This window comes from Notechis scutatus, chromosome 4, assembly GCF_049901735.1.
Source record: "Notechis scutatus isolate UNSWTSFEM ecotype Mainland chromosome 4, rNotScu1.2, whole genome shotgun sequence".
Lineage (NCBI taxonomy): Eukaryota > Metazoa > Chordata > Lepidosauria > Squamata > Elapidae > Notechis > Notechis scutatus.
The window spans coordinates 97807257-97826227 of NC_142012.1; the positions used below are offsets into that span (position 1 = coordinate 97807257).

General features: G+C 41.5%; 2 protein-coding genes across 10 annotated transcripts in view; both read right to left on the minus strand.

Annotated features, from left to right (window-relative positions):
* Positions 1 to 18971, minus strand: part of ASAH2 (N-acylsphingosine amidohydrolase 2) — a 214973-nt gene that overhangs the window by 98396 nt on the left and 97606 nt on the right. The window lies entirely within an intron of this gene.
* SLC16A12 (solute carrier family 16 member 12) overlaps positions 1 to 18971 on the minus strand; it is a 47154-nt gene that overhangs the window by 3126 nt on the left and 25057 nt on the right. For 4 of the 9 annotated variants that reach the window (XM_087964172.1, XM_087964174.1, XM_087964173.1 and 1 more), the window contains 4 exons: positions 14440 to 14597; positions 8263 to 8406; positions 4466 to 5051; positions 1950 to 2209 (listed from right to left, as the gene is read on the minus strand). In XM_087964172.1, coding sequence (XP_087820298.1) covers positions 1950 to 2209; positions 4466 to 5051; positions 8263 to 8406; positions 14440 to 14548 — 1099 coding nt within the window. In that variant the 5' untranslated portion in view covers positions 14549 to 14597. Of the gene's footprint in view, positions 1 to 1949; positions 2210 to 4465; positions 5052 to 8262; positions 8407 to 10026; positions 10131 to 13066; positions 13281 to 13668; positions 13753 to 14439; positions 14598 to 18971 lie in introns of those variants that run through there. The other 5 variants (XM_026670794.2, XM_087964170.1, XM_087964169.1 and 2 more) reach the window with 5 other exon arrangements.

Sequence of the window (18971 nt, forward strand, 5' to 3'; positions counted from 1 at the left end):
TTGATTTTGCCCAAAGAACTGAGTATCAGTCTGTTTTGGGATCTGTTATTTCATGTGTGTTCATTTATAAATCCATACAGTCAGTTGTGTGTTATTTTAAAGATCCCCATTGTCAGGGCTCCAACAAATCCACCCTCATTCAAATCAAAAGTCTCTAGCTGCATCACAGAGAAACTATGGGTTTAGTTGACACCCGTAATATATTCATATAAGTGCAGGCAGCTTCAGAGATTCATGGGATCCACAAAGATCCTTCGGTGGTGTTCAGAAGGCCTTCTGAATTCTCTCAGTATGTTGGTGAAAATCAAAGATGGAATTGTGGAGTATCCTTTCAAGTTTCCTTCTTAGTTCTCAAAAAATGTGGGATGAGACATTCATGGCAACACTTAATTCAGTGGGGATAGAGATGTATAACATACTGATGATACCTCACTTGTTGGGGACATTCAGACTCACCGAGTGGCCTCGTGTAAGATATTAAAATAGAGAGGAGAAGCATTGAATCCTGTGGCACCCCCACATAATAGGGGCAAAGGACAGGATCTCTCCTCCCCAAACATCACCAACTCAAATCCAGAGGAAGGGAAGTGATCCAGCACTACACACTGTGCTCCCATTCCCAAAGTATACCATGGTTGATGATACTGAAAGCCACTGAGAGGTCAAGTAGGGAAAGGGTGGCAGTTTGAAATCTAGGTGTGCAAAATAATAATAATCATACGTCATATATTATATAACTGCCCCAGGCTCTTGGCTGCTACTGGTATAATCCTCTTTCTACATTGGATTCCAATTGATTTGGCAGTTTCCCACCTTGTCATTCTGACTAGGCATAGGAACTCGTACCTGTGGTTTTTATGGAGTGCTTTCATCTTCTCTTCCGAATTTTTTTTTCATTCCTTAGATTCAGAAGAAGACATGCCTTCCCATCAGCTGGGCTCTTTCATTTGCTCTCTCTTTGCAAGGTAGGAAAGCCTTATGAGTGGATCCCCTTTGTGGAATCTCTCTGAATGCCTGCAAGCGTTACAATTTCACCTTCTGGTTCTGGCTGCCCTCAAACTTCAGGCACAGATCAAAAGCTCCTTTGATGGCTATGCTCTTGATTCCTTCATTGCTCATCTGGATATGACACTTCAAGGTTATTTTGGTTTTCCCTCTCATCAAAATACGCACTGCTGCATATTTGAATGATTCGGTGGCGATATCAACAATTCTTGCATGTAGCAAATATCTAACCAGCACTCCATCCTCACATCTACAATTCAGTTTGGTTCTCTTCTTTTCTGAGACACGGGCAAAACCTTAGAACCAAATATTCTCATGTGTTGTGATCAAAGCTGGGCTTTCTTCCATGCCTTAGTTTATATGACAGTATCTCAGCACCTTGACTGGGAATCTGTTTTGCAGCTAGATAGCTTCATTGACTATGTCTCATGAGGAGGAGAAGCAATGGATAGAAACTAATCAAGGAAAGAACCAACCTAGAACTAAGGAGAAATTTCCTAAGAATGAGAACAATCAACCAGTGGAATGCCTTATCTTAAGAAGTTGTGGGTGCTCCATCACTGGAGGTTTTTCAGGAGAGATTGGACAGCCATTTGTCCAAAATGGTATATTATATAGGTAATTCTCATTCAGTTTGGTGCTCACAGGAGAATGGTGGAATAGCAGATGTCAGATTAGGAAAAAGGGAAGCCTTTAAAGAGCCAGTTTATTGGGAAGAGAAAACTTCACATGAAGGTGATGGTTGGCAGATGAAATGGCTAAAATAGATTTAGATAGCTCTAGTGGCGATTGAAGATGCACTGATAGAGATACTATGGTTTTAATCCAGAAAACCATGGTTTTAATCCAGGAGAGATACAGTTGACAGAACTGAATGAAACCATATTTGACAGGTGTATATAAACAGATCTGTATATTATTCTGATTCCCTCCTCTGTACTGACCTGCAACTGGTGGGCTGACCAGGTAAGGGACTGCATGAAGGAAGTAAATCATTCCAAGGGCGGAGGATAAGGAAGCAGTCCCCACAACATCTGCTGTCACCACAGGAAGTAGAGTGATGTAGGCTCCGTCAAAATAGCCAAAGGTGAAAGAGAAAGGCAGCAGGAGTGGAAAGCTTTGGAGAACCGGAAGGAAGAGGCAACAGAGACCATCCATCGCCACTGCAAAGAGGTAGCAAACATAACGGTACTTCTTCAGACACCTGAGAGGGAACAGTCAAGAAAAGAAAGGAGAAAGTTAGTTGTGATGAGATCCTCTTTTTCCAACGAGGTGGAGGGGAGGAGGATCCTTCGTGGTCTTGTGGTTCCACCTTTTATTCTTTTTTTCATATGTTTGGACTTTGGGCCTATTCAGATCTTTTTTTCTCCTGCCAGGCTAGCTATCATGTCATCCGAATAAAAAGTAACAGCTTCTTTTCAGGTTATACGCTAACACTAATTTGTAGCATCTTTTTTTTCCCTTCTTTTTACAACCCTGTAACCTCTTTTATTGGGTTGGAGTGGGGGCAACTGAAAGGAACTGAGTGTTTCCTGGCCGGATGCCCTTCCTAATACCTACGCAGAGTTAGCAACAGATAGTTTCTCTTTGTTCCCTGATAGAGAAACATCTGTTGCTGCCTAGGATTGAATTCTCAACCTTCCAGGCGGGAGGTAAGCATCTCCACTCTAGGCCACGGGTGTCAAACTCACTGAATCCCACTGCCATCACGTGACGTTTCACGTTGTTCCCCTTCAGGGAGCTAGGGTGGGCGTGGCCAGCACGTGATGCACTCGGCCCATGGGCTGCCACTTTGTCACCTCTGCTCTAGGCCATCATGCCACTCACTAAATTGTAGTGTCTATGTTTAGAAATTGAACACCGTCTATTTGCTTTATCCCTTTCTGGGATAAAATAAAATCAGAATTATAACTGATTTGGAAAACTGGTAGCTTGTGGAAATGCTGCCATTCTTCGAGAAAAAAAATCATGGAAAAATTCGGTCCCTTTCCTGTCCTGCTATTGTGGTCAATAAGTATTGGGTCAGCACTTTTCAGAATTCCAACTATCATTGCTGACTAAGAATATTACATTTAATCTCGTATCTTATCATGAGGGCAACAGGCTAGGGAAGGCTGAAACAAAATCTTTGGTATCCTTTTTTGTAGCTCCAAAAACCTTTCACTGAAAGATTTAAAAGAACCAAAGTATTCTAGTAAAAACAATGTACAGGTCTGTAAAGGTTAGGCTCATAAAAAGCCTAGCACTAACAAGACTTGTGGTCATGCTTGGGAGGGTGTTTTGATATCCCTCAACCACAAAGAGAGGCTTACTTTATCTCTAATATCCTGTTTTAGACGTGGCTAGTAAGGATTTAAAAAAATGTTTGTAGTTAATGATTGAAATGAGAAGTTCTTGGTGGTCTCTGAGCTTGGTTGTTCTCTTGCAGATGTTTCATTACTCAAACTAGGTAACATCATCAGTGATGGTCACTGCCTCTAATTTGCCAACTAAATGAGGAAAAGTCATTGCAAAGGGTTGGCTTCCTTCTTCCTACTGAATGTATTCTGTTCCAACTACTGATTGACTTATGGCTACTGTTTGGAAGGGAAACCAAGCGCGGAGCCTTATGTGATTACTACTTCAGGAAGCGGATTCCTACTTTGGCCAAGGAACATTTGATTTGTGGAAAAACTGCAGGGAAGCAGCTTCTCTTATTCCACATTTCAGCCTGGCTATGGACTATTTGCACACAGAAAGCCCACACCCTTCAAAAAAGTTCGAGCCTTCAAAGAAAAATAATAATATGGGAGCAAGGAAAAACTAAAATTTACTGCATCTGTTTGTGAGGGAAACTATCACAAATCATGCTCCTTAAAGCATGCGTAAGGGAAGCTGGGTGACTGGCATGAGGTGTTCAATCAATTTTCAAGTTGCCAGAGTGACAGGTCACTGTGCAGAGATGCGTCATGGATCATTCAAACCCTTAGGGTTCTTTTAGGACAGGGGTGTCAAACTCGATTTCGTTGAGGGCCCATCAGAGTTGTGTTTGACATCGCGGGCCAGGGTGGGCGTGGCTGGGGTGGGTGTGGCCAGCTCAATGTCACTCGTGTCAAAGGCGCCTGTGCTGGGCCAAGCTCCAGTGTCAGAGGATTGCAGGAGGCCACCGCAGCCAAAAACGGAGCTCGGGAGCCCATTTTCGCTGGCAGAGGCACCACGGGCCGGTCCTTTGCTGTTTCTGGGATGGCCCTGTGGGCCAGATCTAAGCACCCCATGGGCACTCCTGTTTTAGAAGGTGGGAAACATTACATTAGAAGGAGAGAGAAGTTGAGGATGACTATAGGTTGGGCCCACAATGGTCTGAGAATAATACAAAGGCTGTATCACAAAGAAATGACTTCTGCAAACGGCTCCTGTGCAAGGACAGCATCCAAGTGCTTAGTGCCTTGAACCATCTCCTTCCCCTGCACAGCCCTCTTACCTTTGATCCGTGAGCCATCCAAAAGTAATATTGCCAATGATGTCAATGACTCCAAGGACAGACATGAGAAAAGCCGCCTGTTGGTGGCTGACTCCAACACTTAATGAGTAAGGCACCAGGTAAACGAAGAGTGGACTACAGCCATAAGCCATGAATAAGATGGACACTGCAAGCACCACAAAGTCTGGGGTCAGTACAAAGTTGTACTCCTGCTGTGAGCAGCGGCACACCCACTTGTGAGACCATAGCTTGATCGCAGGAGAACAGAAAGACCACTCTTTGAAGGCTGGCTTTGGCGCTTCCAGCTCAATCTCAGAGAATTCCAGCATGTTCTTGTGGTCCTCTTTTCCTGCAATTGGCCTCATTAAGGCGCCACAGACACAGAGGTTCAAAACAAAACCGCCCAGGATGAGCAAGGCGCCGCGCCAGGAAAAATGCTCAATCAGAAGCTGGACCACAGGAGCCAGGATGAAGGTCCCAATGCCGCAGCCTGACATGGCGATTCCATAGGCCAGGGCTTTTCTCTTGTGAAAATAGTTGCCTACCATGGCTACGGCTGGAGAATATGAAAGAGCAAACCCCAATCCTGGAAGGAGAATGACACACACACACAAGCAGAAGATAAATTAACTGCAGCAATCAAGAGGGATTGACTAGTGAAACTCTGTATGAATCTGTTTGTTTTTCAAAAAATATCCTTCCTATTTTGTATTAATCTGCCTTTTAAAATATCTTTATAATAATTAAGTTGAAACAAGAGTGAACTAATTGTCAAGCCCAAAATTGAACATATGCATAGCCATTTTATTTAGCTTTATTATATATTCCTTTTCTTTCTTTCTCTTTGCTAGGTATGGTGGAGAAGGGTTTCGGGATTGCCACATTCATAAGGTGGGTGGAATGGAGATAGAGAGTATAGTTTAGGCTAGGTGCTTCTTCTTCCTGTGGGAACATGAACTGACCCGGCTGAGGCCTTGAGGTGGAGATTGATGACACGAGGCAACATTGATTTACTTCTATTGGAGAATGTGACTTTTGGGGCTGTTTCTAACTTCCAATATTATGTGGTGTAATTCCAGATTGTGTCAGACCCGGAATTACAACAGACTTTGACAATTTGATGCTTTCCTAAATAAAAGAAATTGTTATGGAAGATGGACTTTGTTTTTTTTTTCTTTTTAAATGGATTTCATCACTTGGGAACCTGACACTAGTATTTTTGTCAATATTACTCCTAAGAACCAGCATGAAGGCAGTATGTTTTTCTTGGTTTACTGACCTAAGGCTAAAAGTCCAACTTATATATCACAGTCGAAACCTACTATTCCAAATATCTTCTATTAATCTGTTTATCTAAGATACCAATCATTAATATATCTAAAGCTTTGGGTTCCATAGATATTTTATTTCTCACAATACATCCCATTAAGAAATCCTTTATGGCAGGAGTCCCCCAACCCTTGCCCCGTGGTCCACTACTGGGCCATGGCCTATACAGAACCGGGCTGCATGTATGGCGAGCTGGTGCATGTGTATGTGTGCGCAGCTTAACTTGCACAAATTGAGCTGCATGCACTTGTGCATGCACCTCGGCCTGCCGCTCACACCGACCAGCTCCCCTCTTCCCTTCGCCCCTCCAGCTGGGCCGGCAAGCGACAAAAGTTGGGGACCACTGATCTATGGATATTTTATAATGTCATCAGTAAAAAGAACAGATGCATTTACAGACAATGCTTCCAACTAAGGTTGATGGAGAAGTGTTGGCCCAACACATCAAACATCCATCACAACACATGATTTTTGTTCTTTGTATAAACAGGTTCTTGGCAGCATTTCTGTGCAATATTTTTGCAAAATTGTTGTTAAATAGCAGGGGTCTAAGCAGTAAGCTCACATCACTACAGCTACAATGCAGGCTTTAATAAGTCAGCAATTTTAGCATAAACATTTCTTATGTCTCATTTTGAACTGGGAGGGAACAATGGGATGCTTTAGTTTTGTTCTGTTTTTAAAAGGAAGGTCTTGATTCATTGGGAACAAGGCTCTGGACAATACAGTCTGCTACAAGTAAATATAGTCAATCAACCATTAAATGTTAAACCTTCACATATACCCAGATGAAAAACAGGAAACCTAAATTTTAAATTCAAAAATTAAGATTTCATCTCCACTCAAATGTGAGTATTATTTTCCAGATCTAATTTTAATTCTATTCCAATTTTCTTTATATTCCTTTGCTGGTTTTGTTAAAAGTATCCATAAAATCTCTTCTCTCCTTAAATTCTTTCTTGGATATCAAGTCGAAATACCTTTATTTGGGCAATTAGCCAGCAAAAAACTGAAGAGTAAAATTACAACTGTCCCATTACTTTTTGATCAATAGGATAAATCAGGGGTGGGCAAACTTTTTGGCTCGGGGGCCGCATTGACTTTTAAAATTTGACAGACGGGCCGGGTCAGCACAAGATTTTTGGGAATCGCCCCCTTCCCCCCCTTGGAGGCCCCTGAGTCAGGAGTTGCTACCGCCGGTGCGGCTCAGCGCGGCTCCAGTCCCCCGTTGCCTCGGGAAGGAAAGGCAAAAAGGAAGAGCCGCGGCGGTGCTTTGCAACGGAGCAGCGGCACCGGAGGCTCAGCCTCAGCGGCTCCTGGTTTTGCCTTTTCCTTCCCAAGGCAACGCGGGACTGGAGCCGCGCGTAACCGCACTGGCGGTAGCAACTCCTGACAGCCCCAGCCAGGCACCTGAGTGGAGCCCGGGCGGAATTGCCTGTTGCTGCTGCCAGAGCACCGCCGGGTCGCCTCCTCCAAGCAGCCCTCCCGCCCGCCGGGCTTCCCCTCCGCTGCGCGGCTTGGGGCCAGCGCGAGCACCCGCGAGTTAAAAGGAAGCCGAAAGTTGCTGGGAAGTTGCTCGGGTGCTGGGAGCAGGCTTTTAAAGTGCCGCCTGAGCAAAGTTTAAGCAGCCCGCCCGCCCGCCCGTTGGGCGGAACCCTTCCCGCTCCTCGGCGGGAAGACGCTCCAGCCTGCAAACTTTGCCTTTGCAAAGTTTAAGCCTGGAAGCCCCGGGGAAAAAAGGGGGATCGGTGGGGACTCACCTTCAGAGAGGTCGCACTTGAAGGTGATTTCGAACTCCCAGCCGAGGCCTTTGTAAAGTTCTTTTCTTTCCTACCCCGAGAGTGCTCCGCACTGTTTTGCAGCTTTGGGGGCCACGCGGCACAGGGCAATATGCCCGCCCAGCAATTTTTTTTCAGGGGCGGGCCGGATTGGACAGACCAAAGGGCCGGATGTGGCCCGCGGGCCGTAGTTTGCCCACCCCTGGGATAAATGATAATACAGCTAGTTTTACAAGTTTAAGATTTTAAATATCTAAGATAACTTTCTTGAAGGTAACTCCCACTGTATGGCTTTGTATAAACTTTCTCTCTTACTTAATTCCCAAACTGTAACAGGGACATTACAGTAACCTAATCCAAATATCTAATGCAATGGCCCCCAACCTTTTGGGCACCAGGTTCTGGTTCCGTATTTTTCCATGGATCAGAGAGGGCGTGGTTTCATGTGCTGCCTGCATGCCATGGACCAGTGTCAGTCCACACACTGGGGGTTAGGGACCCCTGATCTAATGTACTCAAGTTGTAATCCTAAATAAATAAATTCAAGAATAAATTCCACTGAATGCAGTTGAATTGCTTCCTAAATTAATGCACAGGATTACACTCCCATGCATTGTATACTGCAGGTAACAAAACAACGGCTCCCACTAATGTGTACGTAAACAATCATATCCGTGCCAGAAATAATACCTGTAAGAATGCCCAAGGAAAGGTAAAGATGCTCCAAAGTGGTGGCAAAGGAACTCAAGATAAATCCAGCAGATGCAAGGAGTCCTCCGAGCATGATTCCCACTTGACTAGAGACATGATTGCTGATGAAACTCCCAAGAGGAGCTTGAAATGAAAAGAAATAGCAATAGCACTTAGACTTTTATAACAGTTCACAGTGCTTTTACAATCCTCTCTAAACAGTTTACAATGTCAGCATATTGCCCCCAAACAATCTGGGTTTTCATTTTACCAACCCTAGAAGGATGGAAGGCTGAGTTCGAATGGGTGGAGAAATATAATTCTTATGTTTAACATTAAATTGATTTTAAAAAGAGGAGCATCTTTCAGAAGGCAAGTTTAATTTCAAGGCAATTGGAGAATACTGGCAAAGCTTTAGTTTCACATGGACGAAGTGACCCACAGAACCCTATATCAGTAGGGTATAATGGTTGTATGGATGGAGTCTACCTGGGGAGACACAGAATCAGGTTCTCCCCATAGCCATGCAGCTCACTGGGCAGTGGTGGGATTCAATTTTTTTTACTATCAGTTCTGGGGGTGTGGCCAGGTGGGCATGTGACTGGGTGGGCGTGGCTATGTGGTTTTCCCCCCCTTTTGCACCACCTCTTCCCTGTGCCCCGTTTTTTTTCCTACTGGGCCTCAGCAAAGCCTCCAGGCAAGGTAAATACGACAGTGAGAAGGGGGGGAGATCAGCTATGCTGCATGATTCAGATTCACTAGAAAGCAAGAAATCTGATGGTTTTCTGCTTTCTAGCTAATCTAAATCATGCAGCAGAGCTGATCGTTGGACATACTGGTTTTGCTGAACCAGTAGCATTTTTTTTACTATCAGTTCAGCCGAACCAATAGCAATTTTTACTACCGGATCGAATGCACCGGGCCAAACCGGTAGAATACCACCACTGTCACTGGGTGACTCTGAACTAGTCGTTCTTCATTCAATGTAGAAATAAAGAAAAAAAAAAGGCGCGTGGAGAATTATAGATACACAAAACTGAATTCCTGGAGGAAAGTCAAGTTCTAACTGTAATCATTAAAGCAATTACAGGTAGTCCTTGACTTATAACCACAGTTGAGCCCAAAATTTCTGTTGCTAACCAAGACAGTTGTTAAGTGAGTTTTGCCTCATTTTATTACCTTCATTGCCACCGTTGTTAAGTGAATCACTGCAGTTAAGTTAGTAACACAATTGTTAAGTGAATCTGGACTCCCCATTGACTTTGCCTGTCAGAAGATCACAAAAGGAGATCATGTGACCTCTGCAACTGTCATAAATATGCCAAGCATCTGAATTTTGATCACGTGACCATGGGGATTCTGCAATGGTCATAAATGTGAAAATGGTCACAAGTCACTTTTTTCAATGCCGTTGTAACTTTGAACAGTCCCTAAACAAATGGATGTAAGTCAAAGAGGAAGTTTTTTCTCAGGTCCAAAATAATTCACTTTATTTTAGCCTTTTCCAACCTGGTATCTTTCAGTTGTATTAGGGCTGAAATTCCCCAAATTTTCAATGAACAATTCTGGGAATTGAAGACTAAAACACTGAGTTAGGAAAGCTGAATTAGATAAAATCAAGAGCTGAGTCCATTTGGTTCTAGTTATTTGGGACTAAGCATAAGGAGGTTATTCATAATACAAAACACAGCAGAAATGTAAGCATTGCTGGTTGGAGGTTTGCATCATCTGCCATGTAATACTGTACAGTACATAAATACTAACCACACAACATAGTAGCACAATCTACAATGGAATGGATCCAAGCTGTCCGGGCATAATCTTGTGCAAAGTAAGTCTGGAACTCCACAAAAAATATTGAGATACATCTGAGGAAAGGGGGAGGGGGAAAGAAAACTTATCATTGGATGCAATACCATCACAGTGAAACTTGAAAGATTAGATAGAAATTGACCGAAGACCTACTAAATCTAGAACTAAGCCAAAATCTCTAAAAAGATATCCATGTTTAAAGATATGGCGATGGTATCTCTTCAGCATACAAATCTTGCAGTCTACAATATCTGCAAATCCAGCCTCCTTAACAACCATCATCCTGAGATAACAGCAGCAACCAACGTTTCCCTAAATGCAATTATTTTCACACAGATTGAACAAGCGTATCTAAATTTAAGAACAAGGTTTACTTCGGTGAAAAATAGCTCATCTTTGAACAATAGATTCACTTTACGACTGCCATGTTTATTTTACAACCAGATTTGCTCAACAACCACCAAAAATGGTTGTAAAATGAGGTCAGTCAAATTATGACCCACTTTGTCACTGTCATGACTTACAATTTAAATTGCCAGGCTTAATTATGATTGTAAATCAAGGAGGGCCTATAATGATGAAACTATGCAGTGCTAGGAGATTTCTGTCATTAGCAGGGAAGGCAGAGGTTGAGGTCTTGTTTTCAATGTTATAATTATACAAAACAAATAAATGGAATTTAAGTGATATGACTGGAGAACTACGATAAGAACAGAATAGATAAAGTCAAAATTTGACCAGAGCAACGTGAGGAATACAAATAGCAAAGGAATTCGTCTTCTATATTCAGGAAGTGACAATCCTGCCATTTGACAAATTAAAAGTTACATGTGTTATGGATTGGGGAATACATATAAATATATTTTTTAAAACAGCAGTCGTCATTGTTTAGACTTCATTGTTGTGCTTCCAATATGAGAGAATCTACACTAGAGTGGTAAGTTCTATAATGATGCTGTCAACTTCGAATCGAACCTGGCAGAAACCATTTTTCTATTCCTCAGTTGCCACACAGAGGGGGAAGGAGGATGAAATATGTTGCTAGACAAAACACAGAACTTTCTCGTGGGAACCAAAGTAATCTCTACAGGTGGTGGATAAAGACGGGGAGAAGTACCTGGAGAACTCGACAATTAATCTAATTGGCCAACGTGACCTGGGACTTTTGGGGAGGGAGTTATTTCCTATTTTAATTATACCGAAACCACAGGAAACATTTAGAGTTGGTTTTCCATTTGATTGTGCCGATATGATGTACCCAATAAAGAAGTTCTTAGAGGAAAACCCCAGCGTCAGAGTTCTGATTTGCTTGGGTTCGGGATCTTGACAGATAACTTTTACCCTTGCAACATTACCCAGGAGTCATGTGAAAATAATTATGGTCATAGTACTTATTGTGTTCAAGTGGAAGAGTAACCAGACACTAAACAATATTGTTACCAGTGCAGGAAAATTACTTGGTAACTGAATAGCAAAGAAATCAGTCATAGTCGTAACTACTTGAGTCTGAGCACTGCGTACAGTTTCAGGTATAGGTATTTTTTGCATTTGGAAGCAATAAGTACAATAGAATGGGTAATTAAATTTTATTCCAAGGCAGTGTGAGAAACAAGGAAAAATAATAGAGTACAGCTCATAAAATATATATTTAAGAAACAATAACATAGTTTGTCTACTTGGAAGGGCTGATAATGTCTGTTCATCTAGGCCAAGGATAGAGGGAATAGGGTATCTTATCAATATGTCTACCTGTCCTTGCCATGAAGGAGGAGGAGAAATATAACTTATCCTTGACTGTCTTCACTTGCCCTATGTCAAAATCATGGCCATGGCAAGGAAAGGAGTATCTTATTAATAGGCAAGGACAGAGAATATCCAGATTTTTCATACCAAGGACAAGATAAGAAAGTTAAAACAAAATAAATGTTCAAGGTTTGATAGCCTTTGGAAGTTGTGGGAGCTTCATCACTGGAAGCTTTCAAGAAGAGATTGGACTGCCATTTGTCAGAAATGGTGTAGGGTCTCCTGCTTGGGCGGGAGGTTGAACTAGATGACCTACAAGGTCCTTCCAACTCTGTTAATCTATGCGGATCTAAGTTGCCAGACTTTTCACCATAGAAGAATTACTCTCAATAGTCAGTCCTCAAGATGAATTGTTCCTGTGGCTGAGATTCTTGGAAATCAAGATGAAATGCCTCCAGTATGGTCAGCCTTAATTCAATCTGTGGCTCAGAATCCTCCTCAAGATTAATCAATTCTACCCAAATGATAGATAAATTGCAATCAATGTGTAACTCTATTTTTATTTTATTTATTTTTATCCCTCCTTTATTATTTTATAAATAGCAAATCTACATAATACTCCTCCTATTTTCCCTAAAAATAGGGAAAATTCACCTGAGGTGAATTGGGCTGAGAGAGAGTAATCCGCCCAAAGTCACCCAGATGGTTAGATATCTAAGGCAGGACTAGAACTTACAGGGCCTTGGTTTCTAACCAGGTGCCTTAGCCACTGGACCAAACTGCCTTATGGTAAATTATTCTATGGTTGTAAGGTAACCTTATGGTAAATTATGAGGCAATTAAGGTTCATAAAGATACTGGCATAATAGTTAAAATATTTCCAGTCTGGATTTCAATATCGCATCCTCTTTTTATGAAATTATATGAATACAATGAAAGTTCAAATTAACAAATTCCAAGCAGAGCTGACAAGAGTGAAGTCAATAATTGATAATTCTCGTGAACCCCAAGCTGAATGCAGAGAAACTTCAATTCAAAAATAAGTAAGGAACTTACATCTGCATGATAAAGCTTCAATTAAACTACAAGGAGAGCTGACCAGCAGAAATGTAAAGATATTCCTACAAATAAAGAGCCCACAAGCTGTCCACTTCTCTTTATTTTCATCGTTAGAAATTATCGCCCACAACTTTGAAGCAAAGAACAAAATTAATAAAATAGAGCAAAATCTCATGGCCACTAGGTTTACCTGGTCACAGCTCGAGTGCAGATCGTAACCAGGAAGCAGCCAATCACAATCATCCATCCCCATCCGCCATCGGGAGGAGAGGTACTTGAACGTTTCTTTGTCGCAGCCATGTTTGATGAGGAATTACTTCTTTTTAAACTGAGGTAAAGTTAGTTTAAAAAGATGATTGCAGAATGTACAGGAAATACTACCTGTTACAAAGATTATTCAACATCTGAAACAAGGAGAACAAAAGAAAAAAAATATCAAAGGTAAAGGTGTTCTTCTAGCTCCAAGGAATGCAAGATGAAAATTCGACACATTGTTGGAACATGATAGATAAATCTAGGTAAATAGATATGTAGATAAATCAAGAGTCCCACCCAGTGATCTAAAATGTCTGATTTGATTTTACTGATTGATCTGAATTGACATAAGTATTGAAGCCCCTCAGTGGTTTACAAACAAAAGCAAAAACTAATTTAAAATCACAATTTTGATGGCAGTGAAAAATGCAAGTAAGTAAAAAAATAATAATTAAAATCAAGAGTTAAAATGATATAAAAACCTGTATGAAATATGTGCTGTAATGGCCTTCTTAAAAGCTAATGAAAATATTATACCTCTTATCTTTTCAGGTGAGCTTGGATGGCAACAGAGAAGGATGATTTCTATTCATTGTCAGATGAGCTTCAGGTAATCATAACGGTGGTCTACAAATATTCTCAGTAAACATGGAATAGCATATATTTTCTTAAAACAGCTGTGATGGTGCAGTGGTTAGAATGCAGTATTGCAGGCTAATCTGTCAACTGCCAGGAGTTGGATCCTGACCAGCTCAAGGTTGACTCAGCCTTCCATCCTTCCAAGGTCAGTAAAATGAGGATTCAGGTTGTTGGGGCAACATGCTAACTCTGTAAACCATTTAGAGAGGGCTGTAAAGCACTGTGAAGCAGTATATACGTCTAAGTGGTATTGCTAATGCTAAATAATCTGAACCTAAGCAATAGAGGACTTTTAAAATATTGATCAGGACTTTAAGTATAGGGATGATATGGTCTCTTTGCATCCTTCCTAAAACTAAACTTTTGTTATCAGTTGAAGCTTTCTGTTAAGAGACAAATGTTGAGCAGGGGGAGGGGAGGGGGCGTGTCAGACTAGAAGACCTCCAAAGTCCCTTCCAATTCTGCTATTCTATTGCCCCATGTAAATCTCATTACTATAGTCTACCCTGGAAGTTGCCAGCACATGCATCATAGCTTTATGATTATTATCTCCCAGAAAGGAATGCTGTTGACATACCAGAAAAGCTGATCAAAGGTGTTCCTGTTCATTGCTTTAATCTAGGAAATCAGAGAGAGTTCTGGATCCACAAGCACTTAAGAAATGCATACCTCTTCCTTCAAGTCCATTCAGAACAGACAGATCTACCACTTCTTTGAAGTTATTCACAAGAGATACCTCCGTCTTATTTGGATTCGATGTCCATTTGTTATCTCTCATCTAGTCCATTGCTGGCTGCAGAAAGGCATTTGGGGAACTTGGCCATTTTCTGAAGAAAATATAGACAAATAAATCGGGGTATCATCAGCTTCTAATCTCCAGATCACCATCCCCAGCAATTCCATGCAAAGATTGACCTACACTGGAAATAAAATGATCTTTTCCAGTTTAGCATAGTGTATAGATGTAATCTGCTTGATGCCACGATTACTTCTTACTGCTAGAGAAAGGGGATTAGGTCAGAACATATTCTCATACACTCACAAAATTGCATTCCCCAGAATCTTCCAGGAAAAGGTAAGATAAACTGATTAAAAACTTCTTCAACTGATCTGCTAACATATGGGAGATTCCATTCTATACCTTACAATGGATGTCTCTGCATTTGCAGAGCGACCGAAGTAGAAGACCTGGCTCACATCCTATTTGATTTTGCCTGCATAAGAGGGTGAGAGATAGTACCTTGGTTTATATAGCAAACGAATGACCCATTGGGATCCCCATATCAAAACAACTTACCTTATGTGCTGCCAGAATCTGAAAATAAGGTTTAACACAGCACAGTTCTTAAGCAAAATGGCTCATTTGAAATCTGCATACGTGGGACTGATTGGGGTAGATTGTAGGGGTGACACCAAAATACAATTTTATCATATTTTATCTATATTTTAAATTATTGTATTTTATTCCATTTTCATCTTAGATTGTATTTTGTTCCAATTTCATTTTAAATAATATTTTATTCTAATTTCATTTTAAATTGTATGTTATCCAATTGTATTTTAAATTGCTTTTATCAAACTTCAGTAATAATTTGTTTGGAATGCTGAGTTGTCTGGAACTCTGCACTTTGATATGGCCCAAGGGCTAATCAATCAATCAATAAAAATATGATACCTGCTAACAAGTAACTAATATATATCTCAGAACAAGAGAAACAATGTCTGAAGCAGAGAATACCATCCTTGACAGACTTAAAACCTGTATCAATTCTTTTAGAGTTTCCTCTGGAAGTTCAGGGGTGTCCACAATGGCGCAGGGAGGGGAATCTAAAAAAGACAATATGGCAGCCAAAAATGGGCATGGCTTTGAGTGCATATTTTTTTAATCACCCTCATGGACCCAGCAAATGCAGAAAATCCTTTTAGGCCATCTACCTGAATAGCTCACAATGCTTTTGAAAGTTATATGGCTTCCACCCCTTCCCTGCAACCTTCTGAATTAAATTAAGATTTCAAACAAATACAGAAAAAACTGTCTGGTATGTGTTTCAGTTTTTCTTGGAGAGGAACTTAAAATGGCCCAGCTGCAGTCTAATTAGCTATTGCACACATAGTATTCACGCTGACAAGAATCAGAGGCTGACCCATCAAATGTCATCTGATGCCATTCTAGGCTGAGACTAGTTTCTCTGTAAACAATCAAAAGTTACTTAAGAGAAATCTGCAGGTTACCATTTCTAATTAGTACTGATTGAAGATGTTCTTCCATCATAATTACCAAGTTCACACTAGGATTGTGTCACGCTATAAGAGCTTCTCACAGAACCAGGCTATATGTTAGTAATCAATTTACATTAGGGCCTTTGCCACATTGGAGCTAAAAAATCAGCTGTAGATGTTTGACTGGATCCTTGGATTCTACACAGAAGATCCCTTAATGCTCGTGTTTTGAAATATGCTTGATATTTGCTGGACAACATGGATCTACTCTGATGCTTCCTAGCCCTTCCCCACCACCACTTGCAGCCCTCAAAGCTCTCCGTGAACATAAGGTAGCATTAAGGTGGCAAAACAGTCACATTTCTACAGTACAATTTTCTGCCAAAAAGAAAACAAGGGTGAGAGAGCCTCAGAAGCTGGCCTGAGATTTCCAGACTGGTTTCTAGAAAGAGGGGTGTCAAACTCAATTTCATTGAGGGCTGCATCTGGTTTGTGTTTGACCTCGGGGGGAGAGCAGAGTGGATGTGGCCAGGGTGGGCATGGCCAGCATAACATCACTTGTGTTGGGGGGCACCTATGGTGGCCCAAGTGCTCTGCCAGCGAAAACGGGTTCCCGAGCTCCGTTTTCAGCTGCGGTGTCCTCTCCCAGTACAAATGGAGCTCGGGAGCCATGCATGGCCCTCACAAGCTCCATTGTCAGCTGGAATGGCCTCCCTCAATCCTCTGCCAGTGAAAATGGAGCTCAGAAGGACCCTCACAAGCTCCATTTTCGCAAATAATTTGGAGGGGTGCTTTGACTGGAAGACATCAGCCTTTGCTTCATTTGTATGGCCATTCTTGTGGAAAATTCTTGAGTATACCCAGGTAAGGGCAGTTAACTTCCAGAAATTTCCTGGTTACAAATCAGCACTGATTCAATTCCAGTTACAAATACGAGAATCGAAGAAGGCACATCCAATGACCCAATTCAAGTGTGCAGTTTGAGGGAAAAGCAATTCAATTTGACATTTTGCAATTTGTCTGAAATAGGACAAATTAATCTTGTCCTATCACAGGGAAGCATTTAAACACTGCAGCTGCTTCCTTTGCGGGGTAGAACGGAATGAAAATAGATATGATGCAAGGCATTTATCTAATTTTATCTTGATTCTGTCGAGGTTGCACTATGGAATAAGTTTTTCAGGCATTTTTTTCTTCAATTTACAAGCAAAGATAGCAGTGTGAAGGGAAGGTCAGCACCACAGCCACGAAATTTCTCCTTGAAAGGGCCAACATTTGCTGAATCACAGCGGAAAGCATCCAACTCAACTTGAAAATAATAAAGCTAAAAAAATGTTTAGAAACTAAGCTCTTATTTTCCCCATTTGCATTTCTGGAGAACTGGACTTACTGCAACACTGGTAAGTGACAACTGATTTAAACATGCAGGTACTTTGCCCTTGAATACGGATAGTCCTCAACTTATAACAGTTCATTTAATGACCATTCGAAGTTAAATGGCATTGGAAAAAATGACTTATGAACATTTTTCACACTGATGACCGGTCATCCCCACAGTCAGATGATCAAAATTCAGATGTTTGGCAACGGACTCACATTGATGACAGTTGCACTATCCCAGGGTCATGTCATCTTTTGCAACCTTCTGACAAGCAAAGTCAATGGAGAAACCAGATTCATTTAACAACTCTGTTTTTAACTTAACAACTACAAGTGATTCCCTTAACAAATGTGGCAAGAAAAGTTGTAAAATAGGGCAAAATTCACTTTACAGCTGTCTTGCTTAGCAACAGAAAATTTGGCCTCAGTTGTGGTCTTGAGTTGAGGACTACCTGTATTATGGAGTACCAGCAAAGTTAGCCGATATGGCTTCGGTGGCAAGCAAACTGGGTAGGGCATCCTGGGAAATATAGCTTCTTTGGGTCAGAATGACTCTTGATTTGGTTTTGTGAGATAGAACAGCATTGCTGCCCCTGTTTACAGGGATTTTCTGCGGTACTAGAAGGATTGGCACAGCTGATTGACAAGTTCATCCTTTCTCCCTGGAAGGGCCAGTTGATCACTGGCAGGACTGTGTTGTCCCATTCTGGCATTCCTCTGTAGCTCAGTAAAAAAGGCAGCAAAACTCAATGAATTTCAGTGCTCAGAAACAGAAAGACCACAGAGGATCAGAGTGGCACAGAGAATTGTTAGTATTAGTTGTCCTCTTTTCTTTAAACAAAAAAAACAAAAAGACAGTTGACCTGTCTTTCTTTCTTAGGGTGGCATGGTAGCTCAGCAGTTAAGACACTGGATTTGTCAGCTGGAAAGCTAGCAGCCCACGTTCAAGACCCAAATGCCAAGCAAAGGGGTGAGCTCCCATCTCACTCAAGCTCCTGCCAACCTAGCAGTTCAAAAACACGAAAATGCGAATAGATCATATCACTTCGGTGGGAATGTACAGCACTCTGTGATGTCACGCTGGCTACATGACCGCAGAAATGGCTTCGGACTGTGCTGGCTTAATGGCACCATCGGTTATAGTTAGAAATGACTAAGCAGAATAAAATCTGCAGGGACTCCTTTACCTTTTTACCTTTCTTAAAAATGTAAACATTTTGGCCAGTTTTCACCCCACTCAAGGACTAGCTACTAAATGAGAGTGGATTAATCCTATTTTGTCCTAAAGATTCATGCCCTGTTTTTTTTAATCCCATCAACCTGGAGCTGAAGGTCTTTCGTTTTGTTGATAGGCTGGCCCAGTCTGAGTCTGCTTTCTGTCTTTAAGAGCACGCTTCTCCATTTCTCCCTTAGGGGAAATATTCTATTCTGCCTCTTTAATATTGCCAAAAATATTTCATTTTTCGGGGGGGGAGGGGGGTGCGGCTTCCCACACCCCATTGATTTTGCTTGTCAGAAGGGTTGCAAAAGGAAAACACACAACCCAGGACAGTGCAACTTTCATAAATACAGGTCAGTTTTCAGGCATTTGAATTTTGATC